We start from the raw sequence: 22,879 nt of genomic DNA on the forward strand, positions 1-22,879 counted from the left end.
GAAGTTGTGACAGACAGTAAGGTGCCCGCAGGACGGCCTGCCCAGGTGAGTCAGTGCGCGGAACAGTACGTGTGATAGTGCTCCTTCGCCAACACAACGCAAGGGTTACACAACGCCCTTAGGCAAAACATCGGCCTGGAGAGTGAGGCCAAGCTCTGGCCGGGGCGTCGTGAGGAGGGACCCGGGAGGTGCTGTGGGGGGCGAAGGCCTGACCGGGCCCAGGCCCTGTGAGGAGCGAAGGCCTGACCCGGGCCCTGTGAGGGGGAGCCAGGCCGGACCGGGCCCTGTGAGGAATAAAGGCTGGGCCCCCTCCCAGCGCCGGGCTCCGCGGTGCCCCCCCTCGCTGCTGTCCCGATTAGAGGTGAGGGCCCCGGCCGAGCTGGTGGCACCGGGCCCCGGCCGAGCTGGTGGCACCGGGCCCCGCCCACAGTCGCGACGCCGTCGCGACGCCCCCGCCCCGCCCACCCGCGGAGGAAGTGACGCGCCAATCACGGCCGCTCGCTCGCTCTGCCGCCGCCGCCGCGAACAAAAGGGATTTTCAGCCCCCGCCCCGCCCTCCGCGGCCCGGTTCCGCCGCCTGATTGGCTGTCGCCACTGCCACCGCCCGGCCCACGCCCTCGCCCCGCCTCCCGCGCGGCGGATTGGTCCGCGGGCGCGCCAGGCGGCGGCTCTCATTGGTGGAAGCGCCGTCCCTCAGCGGGCGGGCGCGAAGGGGCGGGGCGGCTGGATGGGGAGCGGAGCGGCGCGGTAGTGGCGGCGGCGGCGGCGGCGCGGGCCAGGTTGGTGTTGGGGGGGCGCGGTGCCCGGTCCCCGGTCCGGAGGCTCGGTGGGGCCTCCCTGTGTGTGGCTGGGCCCGGTCCGTCCCGGCGCTGCCGCCGCGGGTGGGGCGCGGCAGGTGCGGGGCGGCGGGGGCTGAGAGGGGCGGTGGCGGGGCCGGGCCGGGCCCTGCTGCGGGCGGGGGCGGCCGCGGGCGGAGGCCTGGGGGGGCGTTACCGGGGGGCGCTGAGGCCGGGGGGAGCGCGGAGGCTGGGGGGGCGTTACCGGGAGCTCGGCGTCGCCGCGGCGTTGTGACCGATCGTGTGGCGGGAGGGGCCCCGCCCCGGGGCAGGTCGGTGGGTCGTTACCCCCCCCCGCCCCTGTTGGGGCCCTGCCCGTCCTCCGCCGCATTCCCCGGGCACGGCGGGTCTGACGGGTCGGGGGACGCCGGGGTTGTTTCAGTTTTCCTTCAAGGAGCGACAGTTCCCGCTCAGTGGTTGTTGAAGGACTTGAGCGATGTTTTGAACGCGAATTTTGTGTATTTGCTGCGTCCAAATACTTCAAGAAATAACGGGGTGGGCAGGTTTGGGCAGGGGGTTTGTCCTCTCCCCTTTGAGCTCTGAGATACAGGGGTGGGGATTTAAACACTGCTCCTTTCAACCTAATTTCCTACAGTCCTGACGCAATGCCAGGCAGCGTTGTGGATGCACAATTATAAAGCGTGTGTTAGCTTTTTATTATATAAACAACTCATGTAATTATTTTAACAACTCGCACGTCACGCTACACATGCAGCAGCATTTTTAAAAACTTGTCTATCAGGAGTTTTCAAACTACTAGTTTAGGTTCTCATATGAATGCAATTACGCGACTGCCCGTGCAAGCTCCTGGAAAATATCAGTTCCTCTTCAGGGACAGGAAAGAAAAATGAAGCTGATTCAGGACTATAGACATAGAGGCATTGTTGAATAGGGGTAGCTGTAACCATGGCTTATGAGAGGAAAGGAAATACCCTCCTTCAGAGGGGAAAAAGGAATGACAAGCTATGTTCTTCACTTTTTTTTTTTTAAAGTAGAAGAGTTTAGAGCCAAGTGCTTGCAGAGGATCTTGACACTTCCAGTTGACAACCTCCCCGTCTGCGCCTCGGGCTGTGTGCTCTGGCTGCTCTTGGGTCCTGCCCGCTGCAGAGTGACTCAAACCTTTGCTGGAGTCGGCGGGTGAAGTTCTCTTGGGCTGGCAGCATTGGTTAACTCGGTTCGTGCTTACATGTATGTGAGCCCAAGCGAAATGTCACCTCTAATGGTTTCATAATCATCGTAGCATGATTCAGTGCGCGGAGGAGCTGCCACGCTCTAGAAGCTTATCTCTTTTTGTTCCTGAAGTGGCACATGCCGAAGATAACTTATCCGGATTTGTTAGCTTGCATGGGTGTAGATATGCTTAAACTGGTCTTGATATTTATGTTTAGTTAAGTACTGGGAAATAACTTTCAAAAGAAGAGTTTTGTCTCTTTCAAGGGTAGGTAGGTGTGGGTCTGCTGAGGAGACTCTTTAGTGGTCCATAGTGTAGCTAAAAAGGAGTTTACCTTTAGGCAAGCAGTGCATAGTTATCTTTGTTTATGCTCTAAACTCTTGCTTATTGTCCAAAAATGGTGGTATATCTTAGACTCAGGGAAAATATTTATACCATCAGACTAAATAATGAGGTTCTTGCGGTTTGTGATCTGTGTGATTGGGCTGGTCAGCGAATTTCAGTGAGTATAGAGGGGTAATATATCCTGAGTATTTCTAGATCTTGTTTCTAATGCTGTGAAACTCTATCTCTTGGTTAAAGGTTTTGAAATAATAGGTCGGGTTGCCCAGCTGATGAGTACAGATCTGTTTGGCAGAATGGGACTGTTTGCAGGGGAAAGAAATGGGTAGTTGAATAGGGTTGGTGTGATCTTTTTATTAAAAAGTGGAACGAGGGAAGAATAGGGACCTGTAACCAGAAAACAGCCTTGGAAAGGTCAGCTCGGGAGCCTGTGACGCTGGAGGGCCGGGCCGGGATTTGGATTTGGATAGGGGAGGAGGAGCTCAGATATATGCTTATTAGCTTTTTGATCAGAGATGCTTCTTGTTCCTGTAAAATAATAACGTAAAATTAATAGAGCTTTTTTTTTTCCCTATTTTTTCAGCTCCCTTTTATTGAGTGACGCTAAAAGGGAGAGCTTTATTACTTGGGTTTGTTATAGATTCAGAGGTATCTGCCAGGTGTGCTCTGAGAGGCATTAAAAAGTTCCCTGTAAATCAGTGCAGAATACAAGTGTAATTTAGAGGGTTTTTTAGGGCAGTGACTTTATTTGTAGCATCTGGTCCCAGTCTGTCAGCGCAGCAGCATGGGATAACCTGTGCAAACAGAGCAGTTAAAGGTCTTCTGTAGCAGCAGGTTGCACAGGAGGAAGCTGAGGCTGTGCCACTTATATATCTTTAATGCTACCTGTTGTTGTTGTATAAATGATTGCTGTGCAGACTGGCTCCTGCTCTTTATTTCTGTAAGTATTTTTACCCATATATTTTAAGACAGGGGCTTGTTTATGTTATTAAGCTGATTAAAGACTATAGCCATAGAGGCGTGTTAAGAATAGCATGGCTTATTTCTATAACACTGTGAAGTACAAGTCACAATGGGAGTATTTAGAATATAGAATAGAAACGATTACTGCCCAGACTAACAGCATTAAAGTACCAAACTGCAGTCAGTAGCTGTCCTCGCTCCGAGTGTGCTGTTCAGTAGCTAATGGAGAGATGCAGCTGCACCCACGTCATCTCTTTTCCAGAGAAAAGCACAGACATGGTCACATTGAAGTCCACGTTCAAAATGTACTGTCCTGGGGTAACGGAGTTAGATGATACGCTTTGTTCTAAGATCTCAAAGAAAACTTCTCCTTTTTAGTTCTGGCTTAAAATGCCCCAAAACTAAAATAACTTGATGAGTATCCGGCAAAAAAAGTTGTTCCTATTTCCCATCAGTACTGATTCAGTCTCAGCACCCGTGAAAGTAGTCTGAGCAAGGACTGAGATGGTTTTGAAATTAAGCTATGCATCTCCTGAGCAGACGTTCGGGTGTTCCAGATCTAAATCCTTCCCAGGGAACTGATGCAGCTCAGACTTAGGTACCAGCGTAAGAACATAAATGTTAAAGGCTAAAACCAGGCCCCCTCTTTTCTCCTGATGTATGGCTACTTTTTTATGTTTTAGCATTAATTTGCTGCTTCTGTTGCACTCCCTCCCTTTTTGTATAACATGAACAAGTTGTAAATCACGCTCCTTCCATGCGGTCTCAGCTAGCCAGGCTGCCCATGGCGACAGGACCATCAGTGACGTACCCGAAGCTGCAGGAGATGCTCAGGTTCATGTCCTGGGCAACTCTGGGAAGTCTGTCGGCTGGTCTGGCAATGTAGCTCTGGCCGATCAGTGACCAGCACTGCCCAGGCCGCTGAAATGTGATTTGAGTCTATATAGTGAGTTTCCTAAATTAGACTGTTGTGTCAAGTCTTGATCAGGCTTTTTTGAAGTTATGACAGATAAGAACGGGTTTGCCAAACACTCTGCTCGTGTATTTTCCTCTTGAAAATGTGGATCTGCAGTAGGGAACGCACAGGCAGTGCTGGCAGATCCATGGTGTCCAGCTAAATGGGTTTTGGAACGGCCGCAATACCCCGCACAGTCCTGCTCGCCTCCCCTGGAGTTTCTCTGAGCAGCCCATGCCAACGGTAGGGCTGGCCAGAAAAGTCTGTCAGAAACGTTGCTGCTTTATGGAGTTTCATGTAAAACGCTGCATGAAGTGAGAACGTGACTGCAGGATGAGAAACTCGCCTGCTAAGCAGAGGGGGCACGAAGCAGATTTCTGATTTCTCTTGCTGAGAGGCTACCTACTCCGCTCTGTAAGCAGAACTTTCTGTTCCCAGCAACTGGAAAACTACTTTGGCATAAACAAGACAGAACTTGCATTTGTGCATAATTCTCCAAGGCACAGTTATGCAAATCAGTTGTAAAGTAGCAGTGACTTCAGAAAAATTAGAGTTCAGTTGCATGTTTTAGCTGGATAGGCTTCTCTAGTAAAGGCTAAATTAACCCTTTATTACTTGCCGATGAAATGGGGTTTGATACTTCTCAGTAGCTTCTCCATGCTGTAGCGTTTTCCTCAGAAAAATATATTTGATTGTTGTGCAGAGCACAAGACTATATCATCAACGGGTATTTAGTTGACAAGGATTTAGTCTGTGAAATTATTTCCATTGTTAACAAAATAATGTAATAAAAAGGCTTATTACTGGGCAATGTTAAGTGTATCAGCAAAGATGAAGGGGGAGAAAAAGCTTTTGTTATGCACAGTCCAGATGATGGATCTTGTTCTTATGTGGGCAGTAAAATTATATTTAATAAATGATGGTGATATTGAAACAGTTTGAAAGAATAGTAATTAAATGTGTGTTTTTTGTGGCATTGATTTTTGTAAAGTGGTTTGGGCCTGCTCCATTAGTAATGCAGAATGGCATTCCGAGGAAGCTATCACAGCACTGAAACGGTAACGTGCCCGTTAAGTTTCTGTAGGTGGCCCAGTTTGGGCCGCATTCATCACAGCTCGTCACTCTCGTTTCAGTGGTGTTTGCAGCTGTGTGATCCGGAGGTGTAATTTACAGTAGTATGGTGCTTAAGTAGCCATTTTTTTCCCTCTCCTATTAATTTTGGCTACTTCATGGTGAATATGACACTGTCATGTTAGCCCGTACGTTCTGCCCACACCATCTGGGTGTGCATGTGTTCATGGCCCCTTGGGAAAAGGTGAAAAATGCATTCTCTACAACTGGTCTTGGAAGATGAAGAGAAAATGTTTGCCTTGTGTATTCTTCCCTTTCTCCCCAGGGCAATTTGCAGTCCAAAAACCTGGAAACTGAAGTTAAATGGGGATTATATATCGTAACTTTGAATACTGATTTTAACATACAAAGAAATACCTGGTAAACTATGTTCCATTTTTCAGGTTTTCAGGATGAATCTGGAAAAACTCAGCAAACCAGAACTACTGACGCTGTTTAGCATTCTTGAGGGAGAATTAGAAGCAAGAGATCTCGTCATAGAAGCCTTAAAGGTATGTTGTAAATACCACCATAAGAGACAGAAATGACAACAGTACTACTATAGGTTCTGCAAAGCACTTGCGTCCAAGGTGAAGTTCAGACGCAAAGATTTATTACTGGTTCAGAATCCCATCTTAATTTCAGCTGTATTAGATAATAAATGCTGTACATCATTCTGTGTCTTGGAATTCATTATCAAAGCTGGCTACAAGAAGCATTTCAGTGTTAAGTACAGTGTTATGCATGTACTTTCATCCTTTCTGGTAAAGAACCGAGAGTTTCTGCTATCATGAGAAGTGTAAAAGGTCTGTCAGGCTGTTGGTTTTCTCCTTTAGCAAGGAGGGCTTCTTAAGGAAGAAATTCTCCTCGCCGGGAGGGACCACAGATTAGTCTTTTTGTCATAATAACGTCACGCTAAGGAAAAAGCACCCGTGGGTGCTGTGCTGAGGCGGTGTAAGCTGGCACTGCTGCAGAGAGCCACAGGCCTGGGCTCAACTGCTTATTCTTTCCCTTGGCTGGCACAAGCGTTAGTTTAACCCCCCATTCAGGCAGATTACAGCTAAATCTAACCCGTCAGAAAAGTGAGTTTTGACCCGTGTCAGCGCAGGTGATGTCGTGGCTGCGTGAGTGCTTGTGGTGGGACAGGCAGGGCTGGGGCAGTGGGACCTCTCTGTGCAGGGACAGCTCGTGCTGCGGGGAAGCCGTGACCAAGGTGGCATTAGCGTATGCGGTGTTCACTCTGCACTTCTGCTTCCCTTGGTAGTGTGGGCTGTGGCACTGTGGCCAGTTTGGTGTGTGCGTGTTGAGCCGAGACAGTATGTAATATGTAATACTGGTGCTTTTTGAAGGATGCGTAGTTGACGCTCAGCCTCAGTGGGAAAGGTGGGGAAAAAAAATAGTGGTATAAGTGATGAAAGGGGTGGATTTTCGAAGAAATGAGTTGTGACAGGGTTGAATATTGAAGGCTTTTTCAAGCTGACCTGTCACTGCTCATAATGTTTAAACTTTGAGCTGTTCCAGAAGAGGAGCGGCAGCTTGTGAATCTGAGCGCTGCGGGGACTTGGTTTTCCAGCAACGGCTTCTGGAGCTTGGTTCCAAATACAAACACCTTTTGTGGGGGTGGAGGGAGATCCTCCTCCAAAACAGCTGGGACACTTATGTGTTTATTGTTCATTGCTTTTTGCAGTTAGACAATCTTTTTATTTTGGAGTAGTGCTGTTACCCTCTCCAAGCTATCGGTCAGGTACGAGGCTGGGCTCCTCTCTTGGAACAGACTTCACATTTCTCCTCTGTCCTGGGATCAGTCTTCTAATTCGGTGTGGTCAGAATGTGTTACCAAAATAAGCATCAGTTTAATATTGCAGTGTGAAATGCATGAAATGGAGCAGGGAGAGACCGATGGGAAGGAAGCAGCAGCTCCGTTCCAAAGGCTTTTTAACGTGTGCCTTCTAATAACAGAAAGCAATTATCTCTTCTGTTGAAATTTCACCTGCAGTTCCCTCTTGCATGAGGATATTAATGTAGTTAGAATACCCTTTGACACAATTTGTCAAGTAGTCATGACTGAGAGGAAAGTAAATGAAATTCTAACCTATACTTGATAATTACATAGTATAAAATATGAAACTAATCAAAGGTTAGTGCTTTTCCCCCCCCTTCTGTAAGGGATACACTGTAATGGTTCATCTTGAGAACACCAGGAGAGCTGAAGGTAGCAGGAAAGGGCAGTAGAAGCTTGGAATCGGATCTGGCTCTGGCCGCCTGCAGCCTTGCTCCTGAGCCCCTGCCCCACAGGAAGATGGAACACCCCAGAGCCAGCTGTGTCCCACAGCTGGAGTGATGCTGCGGTGCCCGGCTCTGTCACACCACAGTGCCAGCCGCCGACCTGCTGGCAGAGGCTGCAATGCCCCTTCAAAATGCAAAGGGGAAAAAAGTCCTGTAACTGCTTCACCTGGTGGCTGGACAGAGTTTCAGAAGCAGAAAACTCCTAGCCTCGCTTTGCCTGTTTATTGGGAATATACAGTTAGGGAAATTCTGGCCTTCCTGTGCTTTTCTTTTTGTTTACTGATAGTAACTGTGGTAACAGCTTTACAGTGCTTCGCCAGCTGAAATAGTTTTATTGTGTGTGACTGTAGTTAAAGGAAAACCCACCTTCCTAATGTGTTTACTCACGTTTGGATACATAGAAAAATGCTGCCTTTCTAAGTCTGAATGAAGGATGGAAACTCTGAGAGCGTTAGTTTGCCCTGCATGCGTTGGGTACCCCGAGTGGTGGCGTGCACTGAGACGGGGTGAGACACCCTGGGCTGGGGAAGCGTTATGTTAGACACATAGATGTCAGTGGTTAAAAATCAGGGGTTTATCTGCCTTTTTTCTTCCCATTTAGTAAGAAAAATGCATTTCCCCTCATGGGCTAATTTGACTTCTAATCCAGATTTAAATGCTTCTGAGCTCTCTGGATGTTTGAGGCAGATCCTTTGGTACATTATAGGAAAGAATAAGCACTTGCAGAGAGAAAAAGTACCTTAATTTGTAAACTTGTAATTTGATCATAGTACAGTCTGCAATAATTGATCTTCCTGCGTGCTCAGAGAAAAGCATTTAGCATCTGGCATTTAGCAGAGAGAATCCCTGCGTGCAGATGACAAAGCCTAAAATAGTTTTCTTCTCTCTCATGATACCAGGCCGCTCGTTGGCTGGCACTGTCCCCATTTCTCACTGGGCCAAAATCGAGCTTCTGAGCCTGGCTTTCCAGAGACTGCTGGCTTGATTTGCTCCTTCCCTTTCCTCCCTTTGCTTCCCCTCCACAGATCTTTCCCCTCTCTTCCATGCCAGGGGATTCTGCCGGGGAGTCTCTGCCCTGCCCGGAGGGAGCATCTTCCCTCTGCAGCTGGGAGAGGGGCTCTCCCTCCCCGGCTTTATTTCTCTGGGGCTCACGTTCCTATTAGAAAGAGCAATTGTTAGGTCACCTCTAATCGACGCCTCTACCATATTACGACTTGCCCTTGCTGGCTTCTCTCCTTCGCTGTGTTTTTTCTGTGGTTTACTTTTTTCTTGTGTATTGCTCTTAATTGAGTAGTGGGTGTTTGTGACAGGGACTGTCATCTCTCCCTCTGCATTTGCAGGGAACCTGGACTTGACTTTTGACGTCCATTTCAAATTGCAATGTTACTTAGATTCAAACACAAGATAGTAGTATAAAGGATTAAGTGAACAAATTCACTGTATGTCAGATTCAGTTTGCTTCCTCTATTTTAAAGCCTCTTTGAAAAAAAGTTTTTTCTTTTTTTTTTTTGGCCTAAAAGTAGCTTCCTGTCCACTACATAAATCTCAGTGTTCTCAGAACAGACCTTAAGTCTCACTTCTTATTGTGCTCCTTTTCCTGTAGTTACAATGATATTTAAATCATCCAAAAAAACAGATGCTGTCAGAGAGTTGCCTAATACTGAGGGCTGGATTCTCAGTCCTTATTGCCATGTAGGAGGATTGGATGTGTGATCCACAGGTTAGTCTTCTAAAATAGCACACCATGACTGGAAACAATTCAATATTTAAATAGGTCTCTATCGCTATGTTAGAACACGCTGTTCCCTGTCCCCTGTTCTTCAAATGAGAATTTTCCATACATTAGAAATGAAATTCTGTTTACTTCTAGAAAACAGGAAGCAGCTTTCTGGCTCATTCTTTTATGTTAATAAGGCCTCAGGCAATTTACACTGGAATAGACACTATCTATTTTGTGTTAATGACTGGGAGCTGGTATTCATTGCTTTGCTTCTGAGTTCGGTGATTCACTCTATAAAGCAGTATTAATGCATTGAAAAATTAAGTGTTCATTTGTCAGTGGATTTAGAAATTAAGTTTGCAGTGCAGTTTCAAAAACTAAGAGTCTACCTCTTGTTTAAATAAAAAAAGTTCAGTAATATAAAACCTTAGTGCAGATGCTAGTAAATCTTTCACAGATGGGGCAACACGGGTTTTTGCATCACTTGTAAAGCAGCTCCGCTGTAGCATTGCTCCCACGGGCGCTGGCCTGCTGGAATGCAGGCTTTTCTTACAGCTTCTATGGCAAGTTTGGGGATTTTTTCTTTATTTCTTGCCTGAAGCAGCACTGTTTGCCAGGAACTTCAGAACGACTGGTTCTCTGCACCTTCCCCATACCCCGCTGGAGGCTGGGTGAGGAGCAGAGGTGTGGGCATGGCCGTTGGGTTGTCACCAGGTTCCCTGTTTTAAGGGTTTAAAGTGCAGTCCCTCATCAGGCGCCGTCCCATGGCCACGTGTGGGGCTGTGCGTGGCCAAGCCCATAAATCCTGGGGTTTGTGCTCTCCATGCTATGGACCAAAAATTCCCAGGGAAAGAAGTTGCAGTTTGGTGCTGCCTGATGTTTCCCCAAACAATTTCTTGTATTTTTTGGGGCGCTGATAGCAGGTCTTATGTGGGCAAATCTGGGTAGCTCTCGTTTATCTGGTTTGTTCACTTGATCTAATGATGCCAATTAGGACAGATACTGTATTTGAGCAATATAATTTCTGCTGTGTGGGTCTCTGCTAGGCGTTGCTTCGGAGCTGCGCTAAAGTCGGACTCGGAATCCCACCCCGGCATTTTGACCCTTATTTTCATGCAAAGCGAGTGGTCCCCACCTCCATTTCCCTTCTCACTGTCAGCGATTGCTGTGACCTCAGCTTGTCTTTATTCCCAATAGCTGTGTCTGGGGAGAGAAGCTAATAAGGAAGTTCAAGGCAGTAAGAAGCTATTTAAAGATTATACCACTCTCTGCAACATAAAGGAGGAACTTCTGGGCAAATTATGACTGGCGAACTGCATACGCAGTAGCTACAGTTAATTAACAGTGTGTTTGTGTTGCGCCGAGCGTTAAAACCTAAACTCTGAAATTACGGGCAAGAGTAATATTCTATTTTGTGTCCAAAAAAATACTTGAAACAAGTCTTGGAAATTCCCTGTTTGATGTTCCAGTAAAACAAGTTGTAAAGATTATTGAAGACAGAGAGAAAATGCTGTCTCATAAACAAGGTTTCAGTAAAAGGAAATATTTTATTAAAAAGAATTACACAAATAGATTATGGGAAACACTCGTCCCAAAACAGTCTGGAAATCCCAAGAGGAAACAGTAGCTTTTCCCTTACAAAGTGAAGCCTTTGCTTTGCCTGCCTGCACAGGAAACATCTCTTCAGTCGTGTCAGATGCTGCTTCTGCTCCATAAAATCAGAATTATCTCTTTTCAAACAGCCTGGCAGTGGTCAATTGCCCTAACTTGAGCTAAGAGCCGGCCAGTATAAAGGGGTACCCTCTGCCTGCGCCTTATTCTTCTGATGGCCAGGACTTTTGTGTTTAAGAGTAGTTAACGTGCCTAGCTGCTTCCTTTTCTTAAGAGCAGCCCAGACTTAAATGTTATCTTTTTTCCTGTTGGGGGAGGGCAAATTAAGAGTCTTCAAAACCACCAAATAGTCCATTTAGTTGCTTTTGGAGTTTGAGCGTTTTGATAGGAAGTTCTTAATTCTGCATATTTGAAATGATACAGGCGGAGGTGCTAAATTAGAGGATGTTCTAATTGCAGAAGATTGCATCTTATTTCAAAGAGCAGTTGATGTTGTTGGAAGTATGTATGTCATCTCTGGTTTTACAGATTAAATTTTCCACTCCTAAGTTAACAATGCTTTTTTTGTAATCTTATTTCCTTATTATTGAAGCTTGATTTCCTGTGGATTTATGTGTTTGAATAGGTGCTGGAATGTGAGATCTGAGTTGATTTTTTTGGGCTCATTAATAGAATATTTCTCATCCGTCATCAACTTGCTTCTGTTTTGAAAGTTGAACACAACCTGTATTTAAGGCTGAATTCCAGTTCAGACAGGACAAAATCAAAACTATTGGAGATGTTTATACATGACCTCCAGCGTTAGTGGAAGTTGTTGAGCTGAAGAGTTGAGGAGCACGAGCCGGGGGAGAGGCCGCTCGTGTATGTGACAGCTCCGTACCTGTATGAACTCACTGGCGTAGGTTATGGCGCGGTGACTTAATTTTAGAAGAGCTGTCCCCATTATTTTGGCGACAGTGGCACCCATAGCACAAGAGGTGTCACGGGCAGCAGCCTGAAAACCCATATTTGTGTTTCCAAGTGGATGGTGGCCCAAATGCCAAAGCACTGGATTTGTTTTGGTAAAGGAGATGTGGTTGTTGTAGGATGACCTGTTTAAGGCTTTTCCTAGTCTAGACAACTTTAATTAAATGTTTGTGCTCTGCTGGCTATTAAAGAAGAATAGCTGGACTTCAGAAAGCTATTAATGTTATGATAGTCTCATCTGTTTGTCATGCTAGCTCAGGAAAATACTTAATTGCTCAAAGTAGCAAGGAAGAACTTCTTGTTCTTTCCCAGACAGAAAATAAACCACCCCACTGCATTCAGCAGGGTCCAGAGCCCGGCGCTGTGGGGAGCCGAGGAAAACCTGGCTTTTGGTACACCTTCACTGTTGCAAGAAATCACAGGTTAGAGGGAGTGGGTGCGACCTGAATCCTGGTGCTTTGAACTTTTATTGGAAAGGAGTTGCCCAGAAGTAAACTTGTCAAATGCCACCCCGTTTGCTTGCACTGTTAAAAGCGCTGGCAGCACCTTCCGAGGGGCTTCTCCCGCATCTCCGCGTGGCTGCAGCGTGAGCGGCACCAGGGTGGGTTGGTTCCAGGGAAGAGCAGCTCATCTGCCAAAGCTGTTAGGGCAGCTGGATGAATATCCCGAGTTGTATTTACTGACTTTTTAATGCTTGAGTCACTTAGAAATTCCCTACACACTTGTAGTGAGGTTTGGTTGAGTCATTTTTATAAATTCTTCAGGATTACTGAAGATTCACTGTTCCTCAAAAAAAAAAAAAAAAAAAAAAAAAAAAAAAAAAAAAAGAAAGAAAAGCCTGTAGTTTTTCCTGTGATTCATTAAACCAGGGGCAGGTCATTATCCAGGGCCGCCCTCCCATTTCCAGGGCTGATCTTTTCCTTCCTTTTTTTTTTTTTTTTTTTTTATGTAAAGTTAGAACAATATCTTAAGCTCTGATCAAAGGTATCCACTGTTCCTGATGGATGTTACTGATAAAGAGGGAGGGGTATTTGTGAGTGTGAGCTGTTCCTCTGTATTTGTTTACTGCAAGGGTTACAATACAACGCCAAACCAGTATCGTGGGACAAATGTCCCTAATTAGGTTCGGTCGTGGAGGAGATGGGGGGGGGGAAAATGTATTTTGTTTTGTTTTTTTTATGCCTCTTGTCAAGATAATGCATACACTTCTGCCTTTAAGAGCAGAGATTCACTTTTATTAATTTCTTTTTGTGCTAATCACATGGTTGCATCTTAGAATATAGGCAGGGCCAGCAAATCTCATCAGCTGTTTGAATAAAGCAAAGCTTTATTGTTTGTCTGTCGGTCCCCCGAGCTGTAAAGCGCAGTTACAGCAGTTTGCTTTCCTCTTTCGGTGTGTCTGTCCCAGCCGCGCGTGGGGTGGTGGCCAGAGCAGCACTGCGGCTCTGCTGGCCTCGAGGGGAGGGTTCACAGTTTCCATACAGTTTACCGCCACATCAGGAAACAAGCGTGCCAATAAATACTGGCTTCCAAGTTGTCTTTTCATTATAGCCAGACTCAGTCTTTCCTATGTAAAAGATGTCCTCAAGCAGTCCCGTAAGGAATGGGTGACAGCCCGTGGTCGCTGGCTGGAATGGCTGAATCTAAACATTGTAAATACAAAGCCTTGTACGTGTGAGTTTCCTTAATTCTTTCATGTCACCAAAGGAAACCTAGTCATTCCTATCTTGCTGCTTGAGAAACTAAACTTTGTTTAGTCTGGATGAGAACATTAAGGATTTTATTAACAATTTACGGATTTATAGGCTATTGCAAGAATAAAACTGTAATTGCTCAACATGAAATTCTTTGATGGTGACATAGTTGAGAAAACCACACAACTACTCTTCCACCAGTAGGACAGTAAATGATTAAATCTTTAGTTGAGCAAGAATTGGTACTTACCTTCTCTCCTTTCGCACGGTTGTGGAATGTAAGTCACGGCTGTAGATAGCAGGTAGCTGGGGTATGCGGATGCCAGCAGGCTGGCGATTTTGGGGCGATGCTGTGTTTTTAAGTAAGACTTTCCTTTGTTTCTAGTTTGCTTTGTTAAAAGACACTGTTCAACTGGGGAGAGATCAGTGAGAAATTAATGGAGCACATGCTTCATATAACCCCCCCACACACTTTTCAGAGTGCCTGTGAACAGTACGTATGCATTTTGTGTTCCAGCTGTGGAAATACAAGTGGTTTTTGCAAATCTTTTCAAGACTCAAGTTTATCTTAGCTGGGGAGCAGGTGGCTTCTAGGAGGGGCTGTGAAGCAGGGGGGACATCCAGCTGTGCGGCGCTAATTCAGCCTGCGAGACCTGGGTTCACTTGCATATATTTGATCCTTTTACATTTTATTGTCTTTATTAGAAGGGGACTATCGACTTTTGCCCATTTTAAATGTATTAATGAGCATTTTTATTAGCGTGGAGCCTAGCTGAAACTTTAAATGTTAACTGTTTAAAAATCCCTTCTGATGATCGAAGGATTATTGTCCTCACTGTACACTTAACTTTCCATAGTTTTAACTTGATGAGAGCCTGCCATTAGAGGAGCTGTATGTGCGCCTAGCATGTGAAAAACATGGTGTTTGTCCCCTTCTGGTCGGCTTGATCAGAAGTGCCAAGGTCCAGGTGGGCTTTGGAGGTCCCGGAGGTGCTGTTGAGCAGGTAGATCGCTTGACCCATTTGTCATATGAAGTACTGTCTCTCTTTTGTCTGTTAACCAAGGACCTTTAACATGACGCGCTGGAGTGTTTTCCTGCCTGACTACTCTTATTCTTAGCAGATAACAGGATATGAATCAGACTGCGTTAAGATCTCTCTATCTCTAAGTGGAAAACTGGGGTAGAGGAATATTAACTACAAATTACTTTCTTCTTCAGCTAGTTTTCTATTTTAAGTATATTGAAATGCAAATTTGTTTTTGTGTTGCAGGCCCAGCATAGAGACACATTCATTGAGGAACGCTATGGGAAGTACAACATCAGTGATCCATTAATGGCATTGCAGAGAGATTTTGAGACCCTGAAAGAGGGAAATCACGGTGAAAAGCAACCAGTATGCTCCAATCCCTTATCTATTTTGAAAGTGGTGATGAAACATTGCAAGAATATGCAAGAAAGAATGTTATCCCAACTAGCTGCTGCGGAAAGCAGACACAGAAAGGTAGGTTTTGCTTCAAATAAGATGTGCAGAAGTTAACGGTTGCATTTTGATAATACTTTAACTTCAGCAAAAACACTTAAAAGCCTTGAGGTTTGGTAACTGAGAGGACTTTGCATCTTTGTTTAAACTTCTCACTCAATATGGTGCAGCTGGTAAGCTTATTAATTGTAATTCCAAAATTTGAATTATATGCAAGATGTTTTTGTTAGGACACACAAAAAAGGAACTAGCTTATTCACAGCTGGGAGGTATAGTGCTTGCCAAAATGTAAGAAAGGATTTCTGGCAGACTGAATTCTGAGCAGACGCGTCGCTGTTCTGCTCGTGACTCGTCTCTCTATCGAAGAGCTGGTACCAGGTACTTGTAGGAGTGCACCTCCATGTGCTTTCCTAAGAAAGTATGGCGTGACCAAAACTATTTTTCATGCTATTTGGCCTCTTTATTAAAGCACCTATCACTCTTCATGTGTAGCTTTAACTGATATTGACACCAATGAATTGCTTGGTCCACGTCTCAGACTGTCTTTCCGCAGAGGTTTGCTCCTCTGGCAAATCAGAAAGCTGCACGCGAGTCTGAAGGCAAGAGTCCGGTGAACTCTGCTTCCTGGAGCCTTGCTGCAACGTATTCTTTTTATAAATCTAGTTAGCTTTCTAAAAAAACATGTTTACATGTTTGTTTTCTCTTGCAGTAAATTTAAACAAGTCAAAATGATTATATTATTTGTCCCTGCTATGTAGTCAGGGCAGAGGATAATTGCCCAAGAGTACATCACTGGAATCTCCGGCTGGGGGGAGCTCTCTGGAGCATCCCTGCAGTCACTTGCATTGCAGCACTTTATCTTAACCTCTCCACATATTTCTTCTCCATCTTAAAAAATAGCTGGCATTTTTGCTTTTGCTTGCGTCAGTGGCAGACTGACGGTGATGCCGTGACACTGGTGTCGAAGAAGTATCTTTTACAATGTCAGATCTAGGTGTACTTTTGGCTAGTGCCTGTTGGGCATTGGGCCAGTACCATCCTGTATTTTTTTCAGGTATGTCGCTCTTGCTTTGATTAAACTTGCTAAATCCTGTACAAAGATCTCAAGTACAAGTAGTTGCATTCTGTTCCTAATCAAAAGGTTCAAAGTTGAGCCCTCTGTTTCATTGCTCGTCAGCATGTGGGTTAAAGTTTATTTTCCCGTAATCTGTTTTGATGGGGATAAGGTAGAACAAGTTCTTTCCAGTCTGTAGACAATCCGAAGCATTTCCATCGCAGAAACCTTCATATGACATAAGCAACCAGCCGGCTTGACTCTTACACGACAGACACCGGGCTTAGGGTGGGCAGCCGGGGGTATCCCAGCTTTCGGTTTGCCCTTGAAGACACTGGAAGTAACAGCAAGGCTGTGTTTCACTGTTCGGCCAAGCATCAAGCTAAATCATGCTATTACAATCAGATATTTTTTCCCCTTCTTCTGTCCTTCCTGTGTCCTTCTGTAAAAAGGTTCCTTGTGTACTTAAAAATATTTAAGCATTGTTTGGAAGCTTAGATTTCAGGAAGACTAAGGAGCTGCTAAATTCATGGTGAGCACGTGCTGGGAAAGCCTGGAGCTTTGGTGGTGAGATACAGCAGAGTCCCTTGGGAAGTTTGTATTCTGGCTTTTTTGTTGAGTTAATAGAATTTCAATTATTCTTGTAATTCAGTGTTAAAGCTGAAGGAGCTCCTTAACTGGGTCCTTATGGCAAGCAGTTTCATTTCAAGAGCTCATCTTGTTCTTAAGTGGAAGAACAAATTCATGTTCTTGAAAATAAACTTTGCACTGCAGTCCTCAAATCTCCTGTAAGAAACTCGGGGAGAAGCCCGTATGTGAATTACCGCTGAAACTGTCGCGAGGATCCTCTTGTAATTGTTAGTGCCCCGTGTCCCCGGGATGCACGGTCTCTGGGGCAGTGCCGCTGCTCCCGCTGGCGTTTATATTGACGGTCCTGCCAGGAAATTCTGGTGAGGGCACCATCCAACCAAGGATGGATAACGTGAAAGTCTCAAGGCTGTTCTGCGGTCTGGAGGAAAAGCATGCAATTTAGATATTTAATAATAAAATGAAGATACATCCGGTGTGAGGTTTTCCTAACTTTTCGCAAACTGACTCAACTATACCATATGATAACATAGAATCATAACTTGTCCAAAAGCTGCTTTTACCTGATTTTTTGAGTTGAATTTGGATGTCTGAGGCTGCAGTCGTTGCTCTCCCATGTCATTAGGCGTTGGACCATGTGTGAAGGCACTGATCTCTCCCTGCTTGTAGGTGTGCCTGGGCATTGACGGGTGTTTGTTTGGCAGGTGATACTGGACCTGGAGGAGGAGCGGCAGCGGCACGCCCAGGACACGGCGGAGGGGGACGATGTTACCTACATGCTGGAGAAGGAGCGGGAGCGGCTCACCCAGCAGGTGCGCTTTGGTGGCTGGTAATTACCCAGCCCACGGAAACCCCGGGCTCCTGGGTGGTGAACTCGGTAGTGATGTCTAATTGCACCTTCGTGTTGAAAGAGCAGGAAGGGACCTCCCTCCTCTGTAAGGCGCTCCTAGCTTTTATCATTTCAATATGAAAAACAACCTTCATTTTTGGGGCTGTTTTGGTAGCTGAGCAGTGCAGAAAGCTATTAATAGGCAATACAATGCATCGGAATCTTACTTCAGCCTGAAATCTGAGAAGTTCTTGAGAACTGGACTGCACTTACAAATGATAGGGCTCTCTAGTACTCAAAATTCAGGATAAGTCATGAAAGGTCTCCTGGGGGGGATATTCAGAGATGATAATAAATATTTAAGCTACTGTTTTCTGTTACTCAAGCGCTGTAGACTTTATTAAACATACATAACACATCAGCATTTTAAAGTCTAAATGCCTTTAAAAGGCAAAGCGACAAAGTAGTAAATGAGGTGGAAGGAAGCTTAGCTCCAGCTCGCCCGTTCAGTCAGCGCATGGCAGACTGGGTGTGTATCTCAGGAAAGGTTAATTGAATTTCGTATAACTACTAGTAAGTAATAATTCTTAATATGTGCAACCTGAGTCATACAAGGCTGTCTTGCAGATACGTGGAGCAAGAACCTCTTTCTTAGCCATTGCCATCTTTTACTGGGAAATTTCTCCAAGATACATAGCAACCTGGTTCCCTTTTGGGGCATTATGCTTAGTTACTTTTGGGGGGTTTTGTGGTTCCCTTACAGTCTTTTTGTTCTTACCTTCCAGCTGGAGTTTGAAAAATCCCAAGTGAAAAAGTTTGAAAAAGAACAGAAGAAGCTGTCAAGCCAGCTGGAGGAGGAAAGGGCACGCCACAAGCAACTGTCTTCCATGCTTGTAGTGGAGTGCAAGAAAGCCACTGCCAAAGCAGCTGAAGAGGGGCAGAAGACAGCAGAATTGAGCTTGAAACTGGAAAAAGAGAAGAGTAAGGTGAGTAAACTGGAAGAGGAGCTGGCATCCAAGAGGAAGCGGGGTTTACAGATGGAAGCACAAGTAGAAAAGCAGCTCTCAGAGTTTGACATTGAAAGAGAACAGCTGAAAGCCAAGCTGAACAGAGAAGAAAACCGTACAAAAGCACTCAAAGAAGAGGTGGAATGTCTGAAGAAAGCCCTGCAAGAGCTGGAGGCTTCTCGCCAGGAGCACTGTCCTACTGAGCCCTTGCAGCCGAGCCCCTCGGTGATGTCCAGAGGTGTTACAACTGACAGTCCCCCAGTGAAGTCTGTGTCTTGCCAGACAGAGTGTCTGCAGGCAGACCGAGCAAATCCTGCCAGCGCAAGCAAAGCTGTGCATACCGTGCATCCCAGCCCCACTACACCTACCCATTCCTATGCAAAATCCAATGGGCATTGTGATACAGACATGCAGACGGGCAGTGAGCTGCTGCAGACAAACGCAGCAGAGAACCAAGTTCAAAAGGAGAAATCTGCTGGAGCTGCCCCAGAAAATGCAGTTGAGAATGGAAGTTCTCCTGTAAGAACGGAGTCGCCAGTGCATCCGTTGTCTCAGGTCCCTTCTAGTGGGGTCTCCCTGTCTCCCAGTGGCACGGCTGCCTCCTCTCTAACACCTTCTCCCTGCTCCTCACCAGTTCTGACTAAACGCCTAGTGGGAGCTTCAGCAAGCAGCCCTGGTTACCAGTCATCCTACCAGGTGGGGATCAATCAACGTTTCCATGCAGCTCGGCACAAGTTTCAGTCTCAAGCTGAACAGGACCATCAGTCGAGTGGTCTGCAGAGCCCGCCATCACGGGATTTGTCCCCTACCCTAGCAGATAATTCTGCCGCCAAGCAGCTGGCCCGCAATACGGTCACTCAGGTCCTCTCCAGATTTACCAGCCAGCAGGGACCTATTAAACCTGTCTCCCCTAACAGCTCACCCTTTGGCACGGACTATCGAAATCTGGCAAATGCTGTGAGTCCCAAAAACGAATCTGGTCACTCTCCAAGCCCTGGCAAGGTTTCCAGTCCACTAAGCCCGCTGTCTCCTGGAATTAAGTCACCGACCATTCCTAGAGCAGAAAGAGGGAACCCTCCACCCATTCCTCCAAAGAAACCCGGCCTCGCTCAGTCACCTGCTGCTCCTGCTCCACTAACCAAAACCTCTTCCCAGGCCTCCTCGCTGGGGGCCCCCATGGACATGGCAAGTAGCTGCTCTACCACCACCGTAGTGTCCAACGGCAAAGACATTGAGATACTCCTGCCGACCAGCAGCTAGTCTCCAGAACATGGGAATGTGACATTCCATGGCTTAGCATCCTAGGGCTAAGACACTGTTTTTCCACTCCATGTTATTTATTTCCATAGTAGCAGATTCTGTCTGTATAAAGCATTTAGTATATTTTTTTCTTTTTTAATAGGTAGGAAAATATTTTTGTTTATGAAGAAACCTTAACTACAGCTATACAGTAGCCTCAAAATGTCTCGTGGCAACAGTCAAATCATTAGAGATAACAAGAACCATAATCACGTGGTGGGACCTAACTATCAGACTCTAATGGGACTGAAATGCTACTTTTAAATTATGCAGAAATAACTTTTGCAGACTTTTTACTCCAGATGAACATTTTATAAAAAGTGCCTGAACTAAGCCTGCAATATGAATGTGATTCTCTGAAAAAGGTGAGGAGGGGGACCAGCTAGCTGCAGAAACAAATTCTTCTGTGAGTCATGAATGTTGAAACCAACACTGGTTTTAATTCTTTCCATTTGCTAAAATAAGTTAGCAAATGTGCTCCAAATTCTGTAAGGTGACCACCGGGCTGACGCAGCCAGCCACGCTTAGCACATAGCTCCTAGCTACCTGAGGAAGGTACAGAAGTTCTTGGGGTAAAATGTAGCCAAAATACAATCCAGATTACTTCTCTCTCAGTGTTCATTGCCCGTGTAGTTCTTTTTGCTTTCCTGTAACACGTTCTGCAGAGATGCCCCTGTGCTTTAAGCGGCTAAACTCTGGTTGCTGGTGGGTCACCTTGAATTTTCAAGCTCTTCAAGCATTCTACTGTTGTGTGTAGAACTTCTGAGAAAAGGATCTTGCTATTACTTGACAAAGATCTCACTATTACTTGAAAAAAATCACTAGTCCGTATGATACACGTTTTTTGCAACAGTAACATGGGATCTTCTGCTATAAACAAGAGCAATAATTTTGTTCCTCATCTGTATCGGTTGTGTCCAGCTGACCTGGATTTTACTCCCTAGTTGGCTACGGGATCTTGCTGGCTTTCCTTGGCTGCAAACACGGAACCAAATCGTTACTGCTGTGTGTAACTGAGTGTATGTGTAAGTAGTTTCACACACATACATATTAAATACACAACGGATTAGGAAAATCTTTATCTATTCTTGATGTTCTGCCTAATATGAAGAAAATGTGGGAATTCATTGAGATTAAAAAAGTCACTTAGAGTGAGGAATTGCCTAAGTTGGAGGCAAATTGGGCGTGTGAAAAATTATTGGGGCCCGGGAGGGGAGAAGCGACTGATTCCTGTGGGAAGCAGTTGCCGCGAGAAGCGCAGTCCTGGCTGCAGCCATGCCGTGTGTGCTGCTGTGGGTCAGCGGCACCCCACGGCTGGGTTCTGAGTCACCGCCATGGGACATGCAAGACAGACCCACCGCAGACCAGCGGCAGAGGCTGAGCACACCCCGGAGTTCATTATCTCGGTGGTTGTAGGTGAACTGATCCTAAATTTAGACACCGGACTTGCTGCTGAGTGTCAGTCAGTGTTCGGCCTTTCCCTCGGCAGCAGTGTCGCGTTTACACAGAGCTTCCCACTGCCGGACGCCTTCTCCTGCGTCCTTTCTCAATATTTAATTAGACAAAATACATCCACCGTCGTTGTCGGAGAGCTCCCCGCGCAGCTGGGGGACGCGCTGCCGTACACGCCCCGATGGCTTCCCTCTGGCCTTGAGCCTCCTCCTGCGGGACACCAGAGCTCGTGTGCTGCTTCGCGGTGGCTGTCGGCGGCGGTGCCCTGCTCCCCGTCCCCCACCGCCCTGCCCGCTGCTCAGCCTGGCACCAGAGGCTTTCACGGGCCTTTTGGCAGCCTCTTAAACTGTGGGTTTGTGTGCTGCCGTTCCTAATGCGGTGGGACGGGCTGCGCACTGACAGCAGGGAGACAGGTAGCCTAGAGATAAATGGGCAGCGACTCTTTTGGAAGCACATTTATTACTTTTTTAAGTATCCACAGCAGATTTTTCCTCTTGATGAGAGTACTTGTGAAAACTGGTGGGCAGATGGATTTTGGCCCACGTATCGCTTCGGATTCAAGTGAGGCTTTTGTATACACTGCTTTAACGTGTTTCTTTGCTTTTACATTAATCTAAACGGTATTATCCCCTTTCTTTATCAATAGCTCTATAGAGAGAGAGATACTATGATGAAGTCTATTAGGAAATGCACTGAGTACTGTTTCTTCTAAAGTATAATATGGGAAGGGGTATGCAAAAGAATGTATTTTTGCTAGTAGCCTATCTTCTGAGAGAAACTAAGCACAAGATACTAAAATGGATCCAACTAATTCAGTAAGACATTTAGAGTTAGTATTTAACTGTTGATGTAGATTCTGTGTGGAAGCAACTAAATATTTCTTCTATAACTCACACTTGTTATAAGCAGACGTTGTTGCAGAGTTTGTCACTGGCTAATGGAGTATAATGAAGTGCAAAATGTATACACTAGTATTAATTCATTAACACTTGTAAATTTGTAAAGCCAAATGTACCAAGCTGAAGTCTTTAATCATTTTTATAGCTGATGGCATTAAACATGTTAAACATTCATATTATCAATAAAGGATTTTATTTTTAAGATGTGCAAATTGCTTAAGAAAATGCGTGGAGTTGGGCCGGTGCGTGTGGAGCCAGGACCCAGACAGCCCGGGTGGGGATGGCCGGCGTCTGTTCCGGTGGGAACTGAAGCTTTCGGTGTCAGAAGAAAGCAGATTTCTTTGGAGTCCAAGAGGTGGGGAGCAGCTGTGGGTGGCTGCCGTCGCTCGGCGTCTGCCCCCCGCAGTGCTGTCGCGTGGAGGTTCCCCGGGGCAGCAGTGCCATCAGGTGCCGCGGCACAGCAAGCTCCGGACAACTCTGGCTTTTAGGCATTTTTAAGTAAAAACAATGTTCCTAGAGTACCTCTTTGCCACAGTGTTTGATATGAAACTGATAATACTTTGGGGGTACGATGCTAATAAACGGTTTGGGGGAAGTATGTGTGCCAGTGCTGTGC

The 22,879-nt window shown here is 46.0% G+C and overlaps 1 protein-coding gene across 2 annotated transcripts; it reads left to right on the plus strand.

Annotated features, from left to right (window-relative positions):
- Positions 1-710: 710 nt before the first annotated feature.
- Positions 711-22,465, plus strand: CTTNBP2NL (CTTNBP2 N-terminal like). 2 transcript variants are annotated; one of them, XM_063356639.1, is made up of 5 exons: positions 711-779; positions 5,782-5,889; positions 14,926-15,156; positions 17,482-17,589; positions 18,392-22,465. In XM_063356639.1, the coding sequence occupies exons 2-5, from the start codon at positions 5,791-5,793 to the stop codon at positions 19,871-19,873; spliced, it is 1,920 nt and encodes a 639-aa protein (XP_063212709.1). In that variant the 5' UTR covers positions 711-779; positions 5,782-5,790; the 3' UTR covers positions 19,874-22,465. The 2 variants fall into 2 exon arrangements, with proteins under 2 accessions (XP_063212709.1, XP_063212710.1); XM_063356640.1 differs by lacking the exon at positions 711-779 and adding an exon at positions 859-895.
- Positions 22,466-22,879: the final 414 nt, after the last annotated feature.

The sequence above is a fragment of the Chroicocephalus ridibundus genome, chromosome 20, assembly GCF_963924245.1.
Source record: "Chroicocephalus ridibundus chromosome 20, bChrRid1.1, whole genome shotgun sequence".
Lineage (NCBI taxonomy): Eukaryota > Metazoa > Chordata > Aves > Charadriiformes > Laridae > Chroicocephalus > Chroicocephalus ridibundus.

What these genes read in the sequence shown, in the direction of transcription:
- CTTNBP2NL (XM_063356639.1), top strand. Translation starts at nt 5,791, where the DNA reads ATGAATCTGGAAAAACTCAGCAAACCAGAACTACTGACGCTGTTTAGC. An exon ending in TCGTCATAGAAGCCTTAAAG is followed by an intron (nt 5,890 to 14,925) that starts GTATGTTGTAAA and finishes TTTGTGTTGCAG; the next exon opens with GCCCAGCATAGAGACACATT. An exon ending in GGGAGCGGCTCACCCAGCAG is followed by an intron (nt 17,590 to 18,391) that starts GTGCGCTTTGGT and finishes CTTACCTTCCAG; the next exon opens with CTGGAGTTTGAAAAATCCCA.